The 20,250-nt window shown below is 34.3% G+C and overlaps 1 protein-coding gene and 2 pseudogenes across 1 annotated transcript; all 3 read left to right on the top strand.

The window, feature by feature from the left end:
- On the top strand, positions 345-4,796 carry LOC104743000 (serine/threonine-protein kinase BRI1-like 1). The gene is made up of 2 exons (XM_010464112.1): positions 345-700; positions 807-4,796. The coding sequence occupies exon 2, from the start codon at positions 951-953 to the stop codon at positions 4,458-4,460; it is 3,510 nt and encodes a 1,169-aa protein (XP_010462414.1). The 5' UTR covers positions 345-700; positions 807-950; the 3' UTR covers positions 4,461-4,796.
- LOC104744179 lies at positions 10,261-12,705 on the top strand (annotated as a pseudogene).
- On the top strand, positions 15,221-17,759 carry LOC104742999 (annotated as a pseudogene).

Below are 20,250 nucleotides of genomic sequence, written 5' to 3'. Positions count from 1 at the left end.
GTATATTTCAGGTTAAGCTAATAGAAGAATTGATAATTAGAAAGAGATTATAAAGAGGAAATTAATCTTTAGTATCATGATTATGTTTTCTCTTCTTTTCTGTAGGATAATATGTCTTCATTTTATCTACTTTTCCTTTTTCTTGCTTTTTTTTTGTTTTCTTCTTTGCCATTTTTTCTTATTATTAATATTTTAATTTTTGTTCTCTGTTGCTTTTGCAAATTACCCCACAAAGAGAAAATAAAATAAAATAACTAAAAGAAATAATTAGCTTTACAAATTAGACCTTTGATATTTCTTTGTAAACAGAGCTATAAACTCTTCAATTACGCAAAAGATACAAAAAAGATTTTTGAACAAAAATAAAATAAAAAATAAAAAAAATAAAAAAGATTTTTTTTTTCCTTTTCATAATCTTTTTTCAGAGTGATGTTGTTCATGCTAAAAAAAAGTTTCTTCTCTATGTTGTAAGGCTCACGAGAGTTCTCTCTTTGCTACGAAATCTTAACCCATCTGGTTTTGGAAAGATACTAAAAAAAAAATCTAACAAATGAATCCGACCATCTCTGCAACATCGTACTTGAGCAGAAACCGTATCTAAAAAACGACCTTTGTTGTCTTCTTCATCAGCGAAACTCTGTCTCCTTCAGTCACCGTCAACCTTAGTTTCTACTCTTTCTTCATCTTCTTCTTGAACAAGGTTCCGTATTCAGAATCGACTTTTTCATTGATAAAGATTGCTTCTTCTTTTTTTGTTGCTATTCTGAGAAAGCTTACTCTGTTTTTTCCTTTTCTTTTTTCTTCAGAGCACAGTGGAGAAGATTAAACTTTTTTTTTGGGTTCATTCATGTCCGTAAAAGAAGATCCTTACTCCTTTGAGATATCCAATTCAAACTCCTTGGAGTCTCAACCTCTTTAAGGAATTTAATCGAACACTTGGGGTGTGCCAAATGAAGCAAAAATGGCTGCTTGTGTTGATCCTCTGTTTCTTCACGACTTCTCTTGTGATGGGCTTTCATGGAAAACACCTAATCAACTCCGACTTCGACGAAACTGCTCTTCTAATGGCGTTTAAGCAATTCTCTGTGAAATCTGATCCCAGTAACGTTCTTGGTAACTGGAAATACGAGTCCGGTCGTGGTTCATGTTCTTGGCGAGGCGTTTCTTGCTCTGATGACGGTCGTATCGTCGGATTAGATCTCCGAAACGGTGGAATCACCGGAACCCTAAACCTAGTTAACCTCACTGCGTTGCCTAATCTCCAGAATCTTTACCTGCAAGGAAACTATTTCTCCTCTTCCTCTGTAGGAGATTGGTCTCGTTCTGATTGTTATCTCCAAGCTCTGGATTTGTCTTCCAACTCCATCTCAGACTATTCTACGGTGGATTACGTTTTCTCGACATGTTCGAATCTGGTTTCTGTGAATTTCTCAAACAACAAGCTCGCCGGAAAGTTAGGGTTTGCTCCGTCGTCGTCTTTAAAGAGCTTGACGACCGTTGATCTCTCTTACAATACCTTATCGGAGAAGATCGCGGAGAGTTTCATCTCAGATTTTCCGGCGTCGTTGAAGTATCTTGATCTCACTCACAACAACTTATCCGGCGATTTCTCCGATTTAAGTTTCGGGATCTGTGGGAATCTCACCTTCTTGAGCCTATCACAGAACAATATCTCCGGCGATAAGTTCCCCATTTCACTACCGAACTGCGTATACCTCGAGACGTTGAACATCTCCCGGAACAATCTCGCCGGAAAAATCCCCGGCGGAGAATACTGGGGAGGTTTTCAGAACCTGAAACAGCTCTCTCTAGCTCACAACCGTTTCTCCGGAGAAATCCCACCGGAGCTTTCTCTACTCTGCAAAACACTAGAGGTTCTTGATCTCTCCGGAAACGCTCTCTCCAGCGAGCTCCCTCCACAGTTCGCCGCCTGCGTCTCGTTACAGAACCTCAACCTCGGAAACAACTACCTCTCCGGCGATTTCTTAACCACCGTCGTGAGTAAAATCACCGGAATCACTTACCTATACGTTGCTTACAACAACATCTCAGGCTCTGTTCCGTTATCACTCACCAACTGTTCGAATCTTCGTGTTCTTGATTTAAGCTCAAATGGTTTCACCGGAAACGTACCGTCTGGTTTCTGCTCTCTGCAAAGCTCGCCGGTTCTTGAAAAGATTCTCATAGCCAACAATTACCTCTCAGGAACAGTTCCTATGGAGCTTGGTAAATGCAAGAGCTTGAAGACGATTGATCTCAGCTTCAATGAGCTTACTGGTCCGATCCCGAAAGAGATATGGATGTTGCCGAATCTGTCGGATTTGGTTATGTGGGCGAACAATCTCACTGGAAGTATCCCTGAAGGTGTTTGTGTTAAAGGTGGAAATTTGGAAACTCTCATCCTCAACAACAATCTCTTAACCGGTTCGATCCCTGAGTCGATTTCGAGATGCACCAACATGATCTGGATCTCTCTTTCAAGCAACCGTCTCACCGGGACAATCCCTAGCGGAATCGGTAACCTTTCCAAGTTAGCAATCTTGCAGCTCGGGAACAATTCTTTGTCCGGGAACGTTCCACGCCAGCTAGGGAACTGCAAGAGCTTGATTTGGCTTGATCTGAACAGCAACAGTCTAACTGGGGACCTCCCGGGTGAGCTGGCTAGCCAGGCCGGGTTAGTGATGCCAGGGAGTGTTTCAGGTAAACAGTTTGCGTTTGTGAGGAATGAAGGCGGAACAGACTGCAGAGGTGCAGGGGGTTTAGTAGAGTTTGAAGGCATTCGCGCGGAGCGATTAGAGCGGTTTCCAATGGTTCATTCGTGTCCTGCGACAAGAATATACTCAGGCATGACAATGTACACGTTCTCAGCTAACGGAAGCATGATCTACTTTGACATCTCGTACAATGGGGTTTCAGGTTTTATACCTCCTGGTTATGGTAACATGGGCTATCTCCAGGTTTTGAATCTGGGGCATAACCGGATAACCGGAACCATCCCGGATAGTCTTGGAGGATTGAAAGCGATTGGTGTTCTCGATCTATCTCACAACGATCTTCAAGGCTACTTACCTGGATCGCTGGGCTCGCTTTCTTTCCTCAGTGATCTCGATGTCTCTAACAACAACCTCACCGGTCCAATCCCATTTGGAGGTCAGCTTACAACATTCCCTGTCACAAGATACGCAAACAACTCTGGCCTGTGTGGTGTTCCTTTGCGTCCGTGCGGTTCAGCTCCTCGTCGGCCCATTACCTCCCGTGTCCATGCCAAGAAGCAAACTGTTGCAACCGCTGTGATTGCTGGAATCGCGTTTTCTTTCATGTGTCTTGTGATGCTAATCATGGCGCTTTACAAGGTGAGGAAAGTTCAAAAAAAGGAACAGAAGAGGGATAAATACATTGAGAGCCTTCCAACTTCCGGAAGTTGCAGCTGGAAGCTCTCTAGCGTTCCTGAACCGCTTAGCATCAACGTTGCCACGTTCGAAAAGCCTCTGAGAAAGCTCACTTTCGCGCATCTTCTTGAAGCTACAAACGGGTTTAGCGCAGAGACTATGATCGGATCTGGTGGGTTTGGAGAAGTCTACAAGGCTCAACTCAGAGACGGATCTGTTGTAGCAATCAAGAAGTTGATTCGTGTCACGGGACAAGGCGATAGAGAGTTCATGGCTGAGATGGAAACAATTGGGAAAATCAAACACAGAAACCTTGTTCCGCTTTTGGGATATTGCAAGGTTGGTGAAGAGAGGCTTCTTGTCTACGAATACATGAAATGGGGAAGCTTAGAAACCGTTCTTCACGAGAAATCATCCAAGAAAGGTGGAATATTTCTAAATTGGGCCGCAAGGAAGAAGATAGCGATTGGAGCTGCAAGAGGGCTAGCGTTTCTTCACCATAGCTGCATTCCTCACATAATCCACAGAGACATGAAATCGAGCAATGTTCTTCTAGATGAAGATTTCGAAGCACGTGTCTCGGACTTCGGGATGGCGAGGCTGGTCAGCGCTCTAGACACTCATCTGAGCGTGAGCACGCTCGCGGGTACACCAGGATACGTTCCACCGGAATACTACCAGAGTTTCCGGTGTACAGCCAAAGGGGATGTTTACAGCTACGGAGTGATACTTCTTGAGCTTCTATCCGGTAAGAAACCCATTGATCCAGGGGAGTTTGGGGAAGATAATAACCTAGTCGGGTGGGCAAAACAGCTCTATAGAGAGAAAAGAGGAACTGAGATTATAGATCCGGAGCTTGTGACCGAGAAATCAGGCGATGTTGAGCTATTTAATTACTTGAAGATAGCGTCTCAATGCTTGGATGATCGACCGTTTAAGCGGCCGACAATGATTCAAGTGATGGCAATGTTCAAAGAGCTTAAGGCTGACACAGAAGAAGACGAAAGTCTCGATGAGTTTTCGCTTAAGGAGACTCCGTTGGTGGAAGACTCCCGGGATAAGGAGCCTTAGAGAGGACTGAGATTGCTTTGTTACTTGTTCCAAATTTTGGTGTCCACTGTCCAGTGTATATAACCGAAGAAGCTTGAGAAAGACGGTACGATTGGGAAGATGAGGTAGACATTGAAGAGTTATTGTCGGCAGCTGTTACTGTTAAGCTCTTCTGATTTGGCTGGGAGGGTTTTGCCTTTGGTTAACTTGCTTGTCAAACACGGTAATAGAAGTTCCCTCACCTTTGTAAACCTTTGTAGGTTTCCCAGTTAAGAAATTATTTGATCATGACGTTTACTTTCAGAACTATATTTTGTAAGAGTTAGCTCAATATTTATAAGAATTTTTCATATCTTATTTCGTTTACCGTATCGTCCAAGCTGCTAGTACATTGATTTGAACATAATATCATATCACTCTTATCAAACATATAGATATCATAGTGTGTCTCTATTATGGGCCGAGATTATAATGCAGTTATTGAGAGGCTGAGGGAGCCTCATGCTTAGGGTCCGGCTCACCCAAATATAAGATTCTGTCATATGCACTTTGCAGATGCAGTTGTAGGAAAAGGAAGCACTGCCATTGACTACTAATGATCGTAGCATACATATGAAACCTTGAACATCTATACAATATTAGCTTTAGCTTCTCTTCTCTTGCCGAACCAATGAACTAGAAGATCGATCATCGGCTCCAAAGCATATTTTTACATGGGGAATAAATCAATACTAGGTGATCCCCGTGCTACAACACGAGATTAAATATTTTGTTAGTTACTTTTTTTTGTAATTTGTATTTTTGTAATGTAGTTTTTTATTTTGACTTATTTTCTTTGATTATATAGTGTTTATTTATATATTTGGGGTTATACAGTAAATTGGAAATCTTAATAGAGTAAGTAGTTTGTAGAATTAGCTTTTCACGGAAACAGATACACCGTAATAGTGGATAGTAGTTTTGTAAGAGAATAGACACTCCGCAATATCGTATAGTAGTTTTGTAAGAGGATAAATTTTTCTTTATTTTGGTTTGTGGTCAAAAGAGGAGAAGTTGCTTGTTAAATTTTAGTGCGAGATTTTTCAATAGTTAGGAAACCATTGTATTATAGTGAGATTAGGTATATTTAGGTTATCATTTAGAAGTTAATATTTAATATATCAAATCTCAGCAAAATTGTAAAAAACTAATTTAATTTACAGTTGGATAAAAACACCTGTTTTAACGGGTTTAACTTAAACTTTTTTATATTTTAAAATTTTTAAGAGTAAAAATATGAATATTACTTAAATATTTTATAGACTTAAATATATTATAATATTTTAACCTTGGAGTTCAATTACTTATAATAATTTAAACATTCTATAAAAATTTAAATATTTATAATCTCTTAAATTTTTTTTAAAAACGTAAATATATTATAATATTTTAACCTTGGAGTTCAATTACTTATAATAATTTAAACATTCTATAAAAATTTAAATATTTATAATCTCTTAAATTTTTTTTAAAAACGTAAATATATTATAATATTTTAACCTTGGAGTTCAATTACTTATAATAATTTAAACATTCTATAAAAATTTAAATATTTATAATCTCTTAAATTTTTTTTAAAAACGTAAATATATTATAATATGTTTACTTTTTAAAAGTTTAAATATGCTCAAATATAGAACCAAATTAAACTGTTAAATTTCGATACCTGATAAATCAAGTTTCCTGCTCATTTGTACTCAAAACATATTAGTCATATATTTATAGTGATTATGAACCATATTCCAAAATATTTAGTCGATGTGGGATATACAGTACACATTTTCTGTAAATTATTTTACAACTTTACATATATATAACTTCTGCGTTTTTTATTCTTTCCATCTAAACTAATCATAATTAATTACTATAATTTTGTTAAGTAAATTTTAAAAAATCTAAACTAAATGATGATTTGTTTTTATTTAATTGTATTAAGGTGATTTGTTGTTTCCGTAAATATCTCACAATATAAAAGCAAATCAAATAAGTTTACATATATATACAATTTCGTATTTAATCTATTGATTATTTTGGAAGCAACAAAGTCACAATATATAAGTATTAAAGATTTCTCATTATTATTATTATTCGTAATAATTATAGGGATTAAGTATGATAGTAGTTAATATTTGATATTATTGAAGTTATTAAATAATCGGATACCAGTTTCCTTATTTATAGGGATAATACCTCTGTCTGGTTGTGTGAATAATTATTCTTGTATCAAACCAAATACACAATCCGAATATTATAATCCTGGATTACAAACGGATCCGCGAGTTTTATTTCTTCTATTACCGGGTTAAAGAGGATCCACGTCCCGACCCGGTCGTAATTAAGTGGGCGATTAAGGGGTATAATGGTCATTTATTGAAATCGAAACTATAGGGTACTTTAATTAAATTAAGTGATTCTCTAATCATTTTTAATGAAAAACGTACCAAAACAAAGTCATGGTCCAATTTGAATCTAGTGGGTACTTCTGCTTTAATAGTATAGATTCAGTTGATTTAAAACATGTATCAAACCTAAGACCTTAAGATTAGCATGGAACAACTTCTACGAATTATATAAAATCAAAAAAAAAAAAAAAAAGGAAGAAACTTCTATCAATTAACCTAGAAACACATTATTTGCTTTAGCTATTCATCAAATTTATAATAGCCAAAAAAATGATTTATAATATAAATTGGTCCTAAAGAAAAAGAATCTATTCCTAAATCCTTCTTCTTATTTAGTTACGTTGTGGGTAATTTTTTTAATAGATCAACGGTGGATGGACAATGCATAGGATAGGTCATGCCGACATGCACTTGCTTATGGCTATTTAAAGAAATCAATCTTTCTTATAAATTTTATTCATTCTCCATTTTCCTTGGTCAACATTTGGATTATATTTATGTTATTTCCATATTTGTAGTACCGACTTAAGATAGAAACTGAACCAAAAATAACCAAAATGTTTTTGTTTACAATATGATCAAATCGGTCGAATCCCTAATACTAATTCATATGAATTAGATCTTATTAGTTTTAATCTAACTAGAGTTTAGTACTAAGCAAGTAAGCAACACTTTTGAAAAATGAGTAATACTCTAGATCTTTTTGCTCACCCTCTTTTGTTTTAACCAATGAAAATGCACTATGTCATACTATATATAAATAAAAATTTAAATTTAAATAAATAGAACACATTAAAACAAAAATTGTTAACAAAAATATTAATTTTGTTGAACCCAAATCGACATATAATCTCGTTCAATTATAAAATATAAACATTAACTCTTTTTTATAAACCTAAACTAACATATAAACTCGCTTAATATTATAAAATTTAAACTCTAATTCTTCTCAATAAACTCAAACCGACATATAATCTCGTTTAATTGTAAAATAAAAATTATAATATTTTTTTATAAACTCAAATCGACACATAATCTCGGTTGATTGTAAACCATAATCTTTATTTATAAACTTAAACCGACATAGAATCTCGTTTAATTGTAAAATCTATAACCTAAATTTTTATTTGCAAGCTAAAACTGACGTATGATTTCGTTTGATTGAAAATTGAAATTATAATTATCTTATATAAATTCAAACTGATAGTTAAACTCATTTAATGAAAAGTCTATAGATTTTGTTTTCTTAATTTGTTTTATTTTTATGATTTTGATTTTGATTTTTTTTATAGAAAATATAGTATTACATAGCATGTTATTGTATTTTGATTGACTAATTAAGAGGAGATGAATTCATATATATTTTTTAAAAAATTTAGTAGTATCTTTTATATTTTATATAAAAATTGACCGGACTAATAGAATCCAATGAGGGTTATAACACTATTTTATAATATAAATAAATAATTATATCAAAACGGCAATCGTTCTAAAGCGTATAGTTTAACTGATTCAAATTTAAGTAAAGTTTATTTTTGTTATTTTTTGGAAATTTTAATTTACTAGATATAAGACCATGGTAATATTTAATCTAGTTTAACTTGTTATATTAATAACATTACTTGAATGATTTTTATAACATTACCTGAATGATGTTTAGATACATCGATATTAATATAAACCAAAACTAATAAGAACTGATAGATGGATATTTTTTTAATATGGTCTTAAAGAATTAAAATATACATATGAAACGTGTATTTATGTTAATTTCTGAACTATTAGATTTAATAAATATATGATCACGGTGATACTCAATTTAGTTTAACTCCGCTATATAAAATAACATTGATTGGTTTGATGTTATAGTTACAGATACATAGATAGTTTTATTTGAAACGGTTATTGTTAATAGGATTTATTGTTAATAGGATTTAGATTGACCATGTACATTAGAATTCAGTATCTATATATATAAAGTTAGTTTTTCTCACTTCTCCTTCCTCCACCTCATCACTTCTTATTTTTAATATTAACAAATTGATGTACATCATTAAAAGAACATAAAATATAAATTTAATTCATAAATTAATTCACTCATTTTGTAAAATTTTATTATCATTAAAAATAATAATTTACAATAATTTAAACAAAAAATGAAATGAAAAAAATACAAAAAAAAATGAATAGAGATTAAATAAATATAAAATTAGATACTTCTATCATAACATATAAGATTTGTGTAATACTGAAAAATAGTAAGAAGAAATTTGAGAAAGGTATTTGTAGTAAAAACAATTATAATCGTAGTGGTAGATTGTAGAATTTTAATTAAAATTTAAAGAATTATATTTCTGGAAATACACCTATTCAAAAGTTAGAGTAATCTTATGAGTTTGTAGATTTAGGATAATCAAAATAAAAGAACACTATATAAAAATATAGTAGACTATACATATTTTAAAGTAAAAAAAATTATATATGTGAACATAATTTTTCTTTTATCAAACAGGTAAGATAAAATGTAATATTTGATGTTATAATATAAAGTTTATGGTTAGAAACGAGTCCAATTATGAGATTCATTACTAAGAAACAAAATTTAGGTGTAGTATAACATTATAAAGAACTTCGCGATAAAGGGTGGGTATATTCTCTAACATTATTTTACGTCTACGTTAGTAAGTAATGTTCACTCAACCGATAAAAACAAAAAAGAGTACTAGAAGATGAAAAAAATGAAAAATAGTTATGGTATGTCTTCATTTTACGAGATGACAAATGTATACCAGAAAGTAGTAGATGTACGAGATGACGAGTGTATACCAGAAAATAAAGAAAAAATTAATTGTGAAAAAATGTTAAGAAATCGATCAATTATATATCGCATTATTATAGATTTATAATTTTAATATTAATTGATTCAACGGTTTATTATAGTCTCGAGCAACTCGCGGGTTATAAATCTAGTTTTATTATAAAATTTAGTTTAGTCTATTAAGCAGATGTTGATAAACCCATTACCTATCCAAAAACAGAAAAAAATAAAAAAGAGGGAGAAAATAGAAAAAATAAAAAAACATATTAGGGATTGTTATACTTGGATGACGAAAGTTTGACCAGTTAAAAGTGTTGCCAAACTAATATGGCTACGAAGTTTATTATATAAGACCACCAACTTCCTCCTATGTGCAACGCATCCCCTTGTGTATTCTTCTTCTTAGTATTCGGCTTCCTCTCAAGAAAAGGTATCTCCTTTTTACATCCAAAACCTTTTCATTAATTTACAAATCCTTCTTTTTTTTTTATTCTAAATTTCACAAAAATTTCAGTTTTACATTAACACTGTATTTCTTGAAATCTTATAGATTTCTCCAAAAATGAGTGATTTTGATGGCAACTTCGTGGAAATGACGTCGTGTTGGGCTCCACTGTCCACTCCTAGCCCAAGAACGATACTGGCGATGATGGGTCAAACCAACGATGGTCTGAATCCAATCTCTGAGATCTTCCCTCAAACCAACTTACCAAGAGACCATGCTGATCAGTCCGGACAAAGACCTGGTCTCGGCGAGAGATTAGCTGCAAAAGTAGGACTTAATCTTCCCAGACTCGACATAGAAAACAGAAGTCCTTTGGATGCATTTTTCAGGAGTTCGGCTGCTGCTCCTCCTGTCGGTGCAATCACCCCAGGATTTAGCCCATCAATACTATTGCAATCTCCCAAAATTGTCACTGATTCATCACAGGTACGTAGGAATGTCTTTTGCGTTTATGATAAACAATTAAATGAATATAATTATATCATAAAAATAGTTAAACGAATCCGTGATTTCAATTGTTTATGCAATCTCCCATTATTTGAGAATTTGTTTACGTATTTTCAATTGTATTATATATATATATATATATATATATATTACTATCTATATATTGGTAAACAAAGAGTCTTTTATTTCCTTTTGTTTACGTTTTTAAAAATATTACATACCCATTTGCGTTTACAACTAAGAAATGTTTGGTTCATGAATCTTGTTGTCCCAGACTGGTTTATATTGCTATGACTGAATATATATTATTCGGATAAATTTTGAAATGGACCATATAAAATTTTATAGCATTTCATATATAAGAAGGTTTCAAATGTTTTTTTTTTAATCTTTGTTACATATTTACATATATATATATATAATTAATAAGGTTGAAATCATCGGAATCTTTGACTCGATCCTAAACCCTAACTATAATTGTCTTTTGTACCTTCTTATATCCAGATCATTCCTCAGTCTTTAGCCACAAATTACAGACCTGAAGAGATGGTAAAACCTTCCGGTGAAGACAATGCAACGGCGATGATATTCAACAACAATCTTCCTTATCAATCTATAAATGTTGATATGCCTCCTCTAGACGGTAATAGATTTTCTTTTATCTCAACTGTGCTTCCATTTTCTATTTTATGAATCTTTAATTAATTTGTTTGTGTTTTTTTACGTGTGAGACAGTTTTTGATGACATCCTAACGTAAGAGTCAATTTATATGTCACCTTATGAATCTCATGTTGAGCGCCCAATTGGTGCTCCGTTTGTCCCTTCCTTTGAACCTGAGTTCGTTGGCGATACCAATGTCAACTTCAACTCCCTTTTGGAGAGTCAGAGCGAGGATGAAAACGAAGATGAAACAGACTTCGAAGATGAAGATGAAGCTGAAGTTGAAGATGAGGAAGAAGATGAAGAGGAAGATGAAGATGAAGATGAAGATGAAGATGAAGAGGCAGAGGAAGAGGAAGAGGAAGAGGAAGAGGACGAGGAACAGGAACAGGAAGAGGACGAGGAACAGGAACAGGAAGAGGTTGATCATGTTGACGACTTTGCTGACTTTGATGATGCACCTCCATCTCCGAAGAGAAGGTTCCAACAAAAGTGATTAATTAACATCGTAATATATAATAACTAAACATCTTATATAAGTTAAACCATTGCATAAACTCTTGCAGGCGATTTGAGGTGTCCTCAAACATGATTGGAGCTACAAGAACAAGCAAGTCACAAAGGATCATACTTCAAATGGAAAGCGATGAAGATAATCCTGAAGACGGCTTTCGCTGGAGAAAATACGGACAAAAGGTTGTCAAAGGAAATCCTAATCCTAGGTAGTTCTTTCCCCCACCATCTTCTTTGTCTCTTGTCTATAGTGATCACTTGGACTTCTTTATTTTATTCGTAACGACTTTGTTTGATATATATATATATATATATACGTTTGATATATATATATATATATATTAATATAAGATTAGTCAGACGTTTTACCAAATTAATATGTTTATCTTTTTTGTATGTGGTATATATATGTTAATCGCAGGAGTTACTTCAAATGCACAGTCAATGGATGCAACGTGAAGAAACATGTGGAGAGAGGAGCAGACGATTTTAAGATACTTGTGACTTCGTACGATGGTATTCACAACCATCCTCCCCCACCTACACGTAGTAGACTCACTTCCGGTCCAAGAAATCGGTCTGGTCCAACAATGTCTCAAAATCATGGCAATCGAACCAGTCGGGCTCCTGTTCCTTCTTCTTTAGACATCACATCTATGGAGATGATGCCTATCACTTCGTTTACTCCACAAGTTGATCTGACTCGGGTTTATAAGACCGGCCTCTCTAAACTGCCGAACATACCAGCTTATGATCAGAATCCCGATTATACGTACCGAAATGAGGAACCGATGATGAATGTGGCACATGATGGTTCAGGGATATACGGTGGAATCATGCATCGTCTATTTAATGGTTTTGGTATGAACTTTGACTTGTAAACCCTTTTTTTTATTTTTTTTGATCTGCAGTGAAAACGTATTAAAAAAAAAAACTATGTACTCATCATCAGCTTAATTTTAAATTTCCATCAATAAATACTTTTAAATTTTTGACTGAATTAGTTTCTAACAGTTAGAGATGGTTATTATTTGGAGGAGAAATACTTGGGTTCACGTTTAGGGGTGAACTTTTTTGTTCACATTTTCTTTTTCAACTAATCAGAATTTTGTATACATTATTTTATTTAAAAATAAATCAAAATAAAATTTAAAAGCAAAGTAAATTAAAGAAACAAATTATGTATACTTTTAGTTAGGGAAAGTTAAATATTAGCTTGGTTTAGATTTTACAATTAGAATAAATTATATATTTGTCGGTTTGGGTTTACAAATAAGGTGGTTAGAGTTTAAATTTTACAATTGAAACAAAATTATATGTCGGTTTGAGTTTACAAATGAAGTGGTTAGGGTTCAGATCTTACAATTAAAACGAAATGATATATTGGTTTGATTTTACAAATGAGATGGTTAGGGTTTAGATTTTACAATTAGAACAAAATTATATGTCGGTTTGGGTTTACAAATGAGACTGTTCGGGTTTAGATTTTACAATTAGAACGAAATTATATGTTCGTTTGGGTTTACAAATGAGATGGTTAGGGTTTAAGATTTTACAATTAGAACGAAACTATATATCAGTTTGGGTTTACAAATGATATGGTTAGGGTTTAGATTTTACAGTTAGAATGAAATTATATGTCAGTTTGGGTTTATAAAAGAGCAGTTTAAGTTTTTAATTTCATAATAATGTATATATATATATATATATATGTTATTTTCTTATTTTATAAGAAGGTGAATGAAGAGGTTCACCACTAGAAATGAACCCAAATATTGTTCTACAAGATTAGGATCCGTGTTAGAGCACAAGTTGAAACTCCTTTTATTTATATTATAATTTTAGAATAAAATATAATTTATATGATTTTTTAAAAATGTGTTTTGGATAAAACATTATGCAATAGAATCATATGCTAAATGTGATGACTTGAAAAAACACCTATTTTATAAGTTTTATATTGTTAATTTTGTAATTTTATATATGCTAAATATGCTAAATGTTATGTTTGTTGTTTGTTTTTATTTTATTTTTTAAACATGTTTAGTGAAAGTTTTTTTAATATGACATGTGCTTAAGTAAGATTTTATTTTCAACTGCACAATAAGATCTCAGAAATCACGATTAAATATGATAAATTGACAAGATTTTATTCTTTTTATGCGTAACAGTATTTTATGCCTAATAGTAAAGATTTTATTTTGTAACAATACATGGAATACAAAATATTTTATTTAGTAAATTGTATAAATCATTGGAATATTCTTTTTAAGATGATTCTTTGGAATATTCTTTTTAAGATGATTCTTTGGAATATTCTTTTTAAGAGGATTCTTTGGAATATTCTTTATTGTATTCATGTAGCCCACAGATTGACCAATTAATTTATAACATTTTTTTGTAACAAACCTATATTTAATCTATAACATATTTTGTAACTAACTTATAAAAATTATATAGTATGCAAAAAAAGATTGTGTACGGTTTGACAAAAAAAAAACAAGATTGTGTACTTCCGTTTTATTAACATGAGTTATCAAAGTTGAGTTGCAGTAAGTGTTACAATTTGATGTAAGTTGCAGTAAAAAATATGTGGTAAAAATGGCAGTTTGATGTAGTAAATTTGCTGTAAAAATATGAGTTAGCATTTTAAAAAAACAACTGACCGGTAACATTTATGATGTATCAATTGCAGTATATATTATAAAACTAAATTAAATATAAATTTTTCTTAATAATGACATTTATAAATTTAATAAATAAAATGTTACTTTTAAAATAAAAATAGTTAATATGTATATTTGGTAATAGTTTTAGGCACCCATATATGTTTTAACAAAAAAATATATATATATATAATTATATATATTTCATGTTGTTTGAAATAGTCAAACATAACTTTTAAAAAAATAAAATATCGTTGACCAGATTGTTCCATGCTAGGAGTGTAGCATTATTAAAAATGAAAACAAATTTTTTTTTAAAAAAATAAACAAATCGTAGGAATTAGTTAAAAATGTAAAGAAAAATTTTTTAAAAAAACTTCTAACTCAACTCTAATGCATGAAATTTTTAATGATGTTGAATAATCTGTTGAATTAACAATTTTACAAAGGGTATAACTCAAAGTTGTACATCATAACAAATTCTAATTCAACTTCAACTTAAAAAAAAAAAATTATTCATGATTGGTAACATTTTTGAGTTATCTATGAATAAAGTCTTCTGCTGTAATAATTTCCACAAGAAAAAAAAGAACTAACCATGATTAATCCGAAACGAACTAACCATGATTAATCCGAACCGAAGTTCAAACTGACCCGGATTACTGTATAAGGTATATAAACCGATCGCGACTGACCCGGACAAGTCGGGTAAGGATATGAATAATCCTGCGTCCAAACAAACCTTTCGTCTTCTGATTCGTGTCAACGGCTCAAAAGGGGAAGAAAGATTGAAGAACGTAGCAATTGGAGAGATTCTCGAAATTGAATTGAAGAGGAAAAGGAGAATTCACCATTTCACTCATGGAGGAAGTGACTAGATCCGTGTTAGCGGAGGAGATTCTGAAGCGTTTAGATCTGGAGAATCTCTGTTCCGTCGCCTGCGTTTCCACCACCCTACGCTCCGCCGTTGTCTCCGGCGTCCTCCCTTCTCTTACCTCTATCGATCTCTCTGTGAGTTTCCGTCCGATTCAGTGAAATTTGTTGGAGATCGTCTTTCTCCGGAAAAGAGATTTTTGAATTTATCGAATTCTGTTTCTAGGTTTTGTCTCCGGACGAAGAGACTCTGAATCACGTGATGCGTGGTTGTATCGGGCTTAGTAGCTTAACTCTGAATTGTCTCCGCCTTAACGCTGCTTCTGTGCGTGGGGTTCTTGGCCCACATCTCCGGGAACTTCACTTGCTCAGGTGTTCGCTTCTATCCTCCACCGTCCTCACTTCCATTGGCAGCCTCTGCCCAAATCTCCGGTATTGATTCCGTCTTCCCCCATGAACTTTTCAATAAGGTGCCTCAATGAGAATTCTCGTGCTTTTGCTCCATGTTACTTATCACTTCATTAATAGAATCGAATCCTCTGTGTTTCCATATTTGGGGGTTGGCTATGGCTTTTGTTAATCACTCTTTCTTGATCAGAAGCATTGAGTGTAGAGCTGTAGAGTTGAAGTTTTGATAGTGAGTAATTAAGAGTTTTTTGTTTATTGGGTTCGGTTATTATGACAGGGTTCTTACCCTGGAAATGGCAGACTTGGATTCTCCCGCTGTGTTTCAGTCTAACTTGACGCAGATGCTGAACGGGTGTCCTTATCTGGAGGTAATTTGTTAAAAGCTTGCTGAGGCCATTGGTCAGAAGAAGCGAGAAAGTGTGAAAATTGAATTTGGGTTTTATATTCTTGTGATGCTTGCAGTCTCTGCAACTTAATATCCGAGGTATCCTAGTAGATGCCACAGCTTTCCAGTCTGTTAGATTCTCCTTGCCAGAAACTCTCAAAGTTCTAAGGTTACAACCACTGCTTGAGTCTGAGGCCATTCTTCTCATGAACAGATTCAAAGTCACTGGAACTTGTTTATCTCAGGCTAATTATAGTGCCTTGCTTTCTTCTTCACCTTCTTTTACTTTGTAAAGCCTGTCTCTTGTACTGGACTCGATATCTGACAAGCTAATTATAGCTATCACAGGATCTCTTCCTCAACTTGTCAACCTGGACCTTGAAGACCGTCCTGAAAAAGAGCCATTTCCTGACAGTGACTTGACTTATACTGGGCTTCAGGCTCTGGGTTATTGCCAACAACTCACAAGCCTCTCTCTGGTTCGAACTTGTTACAACCGCAAGATATCATTCAAGAGGATAAACGATATGGGTATATTTCTTCTTTCCGAGGCTTGCAAGGGTTTAGAGTCGGTGAGACTCGGTGGGTTCCCAAAAGTCAGCGACGCTGGTTTTGCATCGCTCCTTCATTCATGTCGGAACTTGAAAAAGTTTGAAGTACGAGGTGCCTTCCTGTTGTCTGATTTGGCATTCCATGATGTCACAGGGTCTTCCTGTTCTCTTCAAGAGGTCAGACTCTCGACGTGCCCTCTCATAACCAGCGAAGCAGTGAAGAAACTGGGGTTGTGTGGCAATCTTGAGGTGCTCGACTTTGGAAGCTGCAAAAGTATATCAGATTCTTGCCTCAACTCTGTTTCCGCCCTCAGAAAGTTAACTTCTCTGAATCTCGCAGGAGCTGATGTGACCGACAGTGGCATGCTTGCACTTGGTAAGTCAGATGTCCCTATCACGCAACTGTCTCTCCGCGGCTGTAAGAGAGTCAGTGACAGGGGAATATCCCATCTGTTGAACAGTGAAGGAACAATCAGCAAAACATTATCAACACTTGATCTTGGTCACATGCCAGGAATCTCAGACAGAGCCATCTATACAATCACGCGTCATTGCAAGGCTTTAACAGAGCTAAGTATCAGAAGTTGCTTTCACGTAACAGATTCTTCGGTAGAGTCGCTGGCTACAAGGGAAAGACAAGCAGAGGGAGGAAGCAAACAATTGAGGAAGCTCAATGTCCATAACTGTGTGAGCTTAACGACTGGAGCACTGAGATGGCTCAGCAAGCCATCTTTCGCGGGTCTGCATTGGCTCGGATTGGGACAAACACGAATGGCTGGTCGAAAGGAGGCGGTCACAGCTACAATTTGTGGGCAGAGGCCGTGGCTCACATTGTGCTTCGACGGGTGTGAGCTTGGATGCTATGATGGTTGGGAATTCCACACGCCACAACGCCATTGAAGTATTCATTGTCTCACTAGTTCATGTATTGTATAAAGTCGTTAAGAAACATGATTCAGTAGGATGTGTAATTTATTTGAACTTTTTCAAAATTTGATTGTAATTTGTAAACTAGTTTAGTAATTTATCCCAGCTCTACTCATAATGACGAAGATAGACTTTTCATTTATATAAATTCTTATATTTTGCACTACTAATGATTACTTATGAAGTATATATATCACTGATCACTGAAAACATCATTAACTGCAGCATGCTATAATAATTGGCACACAAAGTAACAAAGCCATGTGATTCATAAATTGTTTTAACCCAAAGAATTAGTAGAAAGAAAGATGATTAAAAAGCCTATATATTAGCCTTAGCAGATGGCAGCAGCATACATGATATATCATGGTTTTTGTGGTTTTTAACCATGATATAAGTGTGCTTTTTTGAGTTTTTTGATTTGTTTTCTAGGATGTTTTTGAGTCTTTACAGGTTTTCTAGGATTTTAGCATGGATGGAGCAAAGTGGAGCAATTTGGATCATTTTAGAGCATTAATCCCGAAGAAACGAACTTGGAGTCAGAACAGAGAGGGAGTGTCGATCGACACTGCCTTAGCATCGATCGACACCGTGTTTAGCCAACGAGAGAATCAAGTTTTGGAAGTTTTACAAATTCAGCCAAAGTTTTCCATATTTGCAACACAAGTCCCTGGACGGGTTTTAGGACATATTTATATTGTTTTTAGGTTTTACAAACCCTTAAGTTATTTTTTCTAGCAGTTTTTGAGAGAGAGATTATTGAGAGTTTTTTTTGGAGAAAAGGATCTGAATTATTTGTAGAGAGAATATTTCTGAACACCCTCTTTTACTATTCAATAATCTATTGCATGTTATTCAGAATTATGATTTGTTCTTTATTAAACATGTCTGAGTAATTTGCTTGTTAGGTTTAGGGTTTTTCATAGGGTTTTTATGACTTATTAGATCTGTGATTTTTAGGGTTCTTAATCTTTTATGATTTTCATCCTTGGTTGTTCTTAACAATAATTCTTGATTGATCATCTAGAATTATTATCTTAGGGAAATAAATGGATATGAGAATATAATTGTTTTCTTGATTAAACCATTGATGAGCAAAATTATTTCTTACAAAGAGATTTGAATTAATAATTTTGTGAAATTATCTAAACCTATTCTTAAAGCTGATTTTTAACTTAGAATTTTACAAAGAGATTTGGATTTTCTGGTTTTAAATTTAGATAATATTTGCAGTGAAAACTGATTTATTTTACATAAGAGTTTAGAGTTCTAGATCTGATTTTAATTGCTTGAATCCTAATTTATTGGTTGATTTAATATTTCATAATTTCCTGAGAAATTTCCTAGACCTAACTTTTAAATCCCTTGAATTTACAACAGTTTTATTTTAATATTTTGCATTGCTTTTCTTAATTTAATCAACATGTTTAGCGTAATCATAAAACTCTATAATTTATTGTGTAGACTTGAGTTCTTGTGGAATTCGACCCCTAATTATTACAGTGATCTCTTAATTTGAGATAATAGCTCTAGGGTTTAATTTGAGCATATCAATTTTTGGCGCCGTTGTCGGGGTCTCTTTGATCTACCATTAGATTTGAGTTTTTAATTTCGTCTAAATTTTTGTTTTTATTTTCTACTTACAAGTTTTTGTTTTTCTTCTCTTTGGTGTTTCAGGTATATGCCTAATAAGCCTAACACAAGGAGCAACAAGACTGGTCCTACTGTGAAGCTTACAAACCAAGAGTTGGGAAAGCTAGAGCGTGAAAACCGAAAAGCAGCCAAATCCTTGAAGATGGTTAACACAGTCATTCTGATGCGTGATGAGGATGGTGCTTTGAGGGATCAAGAGGGCCACTTGCGCAACGAGCAGGGCCAAAAGCTTGATGCAGAAGGGAATGTTATTGCTGAAATTGTTGTTGGCGACGAGCAAGCTGCTGTTGTCGACGAGCAAGCTGCTGTTGTCGACGAGCAAGCTGCTGTTGTCGATGGTGTCGATCGACACCCCCTTCCTGCAGACGGACGTGGAGCTGCAAACCAGGTTAATAATCTGGTTCGAAGACAGGAGAACAACCGAGACTTAATCAGGACCATTGCTGACTACAACCGGGCTGATCTTGTGTATGAGAACCGGTCTGCTATTGTTCCTCCTCCATTCCAGAGGAATGATTTTGAGTTGAAACCTGCATACTTTCAACTAGTTGGACAGAGACCTTTCTCTAACCTGCCCAATGGGAAGCCTTTGGACCACATTGAGCATTTTGAGGATCTGGTGACTAGTATCAAGGCTAATGGAGTGACTGAGGACTACATCTTCAGCAAACTCTTCCCTTACTCACTTGCAGGAGAGGCATCTCAGTGGTTGAAATAGTTGCCAGCTGGATCATTGACAAATTGGCATGACGTCAAGGTGGCCTTCCTCAACTATTTTTATGATGATGCAATGTCAGATGATTTGAGAGTTAAGCTGTCCTCTTTCAAGCAAAGACCTGATGAAGCTTTCAAGGCAGCTTGGGTGAGATTCAAGGCTTATCAAAGGGATTGTCCACACCATGGTTTCTCAAGAGTTCAATTGTTGAGTATCTTCTTCAGAGGATGTGACTGGGAGTATCAGTT

Source organism: Camelina sativa, chromosome 14, assembly GCF_000633955.1.
Source record: "Camelina sativa cultivar DH55 chromosome 14, Cs, whole genome shotgun sequence".
Classification (NCBI taxonomy): domain Eukaryota; kingdom Viridiplantae; phylum Streptophyta; class Magnoliopsida; order Brassicales; family Brassicaceae; genus Camelina; species Camelina sativa.
This window is presented reverse-complemented; position numbering and strand designations above follow the sequence as displayed.

Coding starts and splice junctions, on each gene's coding strand:
- LOC104743000 (XM_010464112.1), top strand. CDS start 951: ATGAAGCAAAAATGGCTGCTTGTGTTGATCCTCTGTTTCTTCACGACT.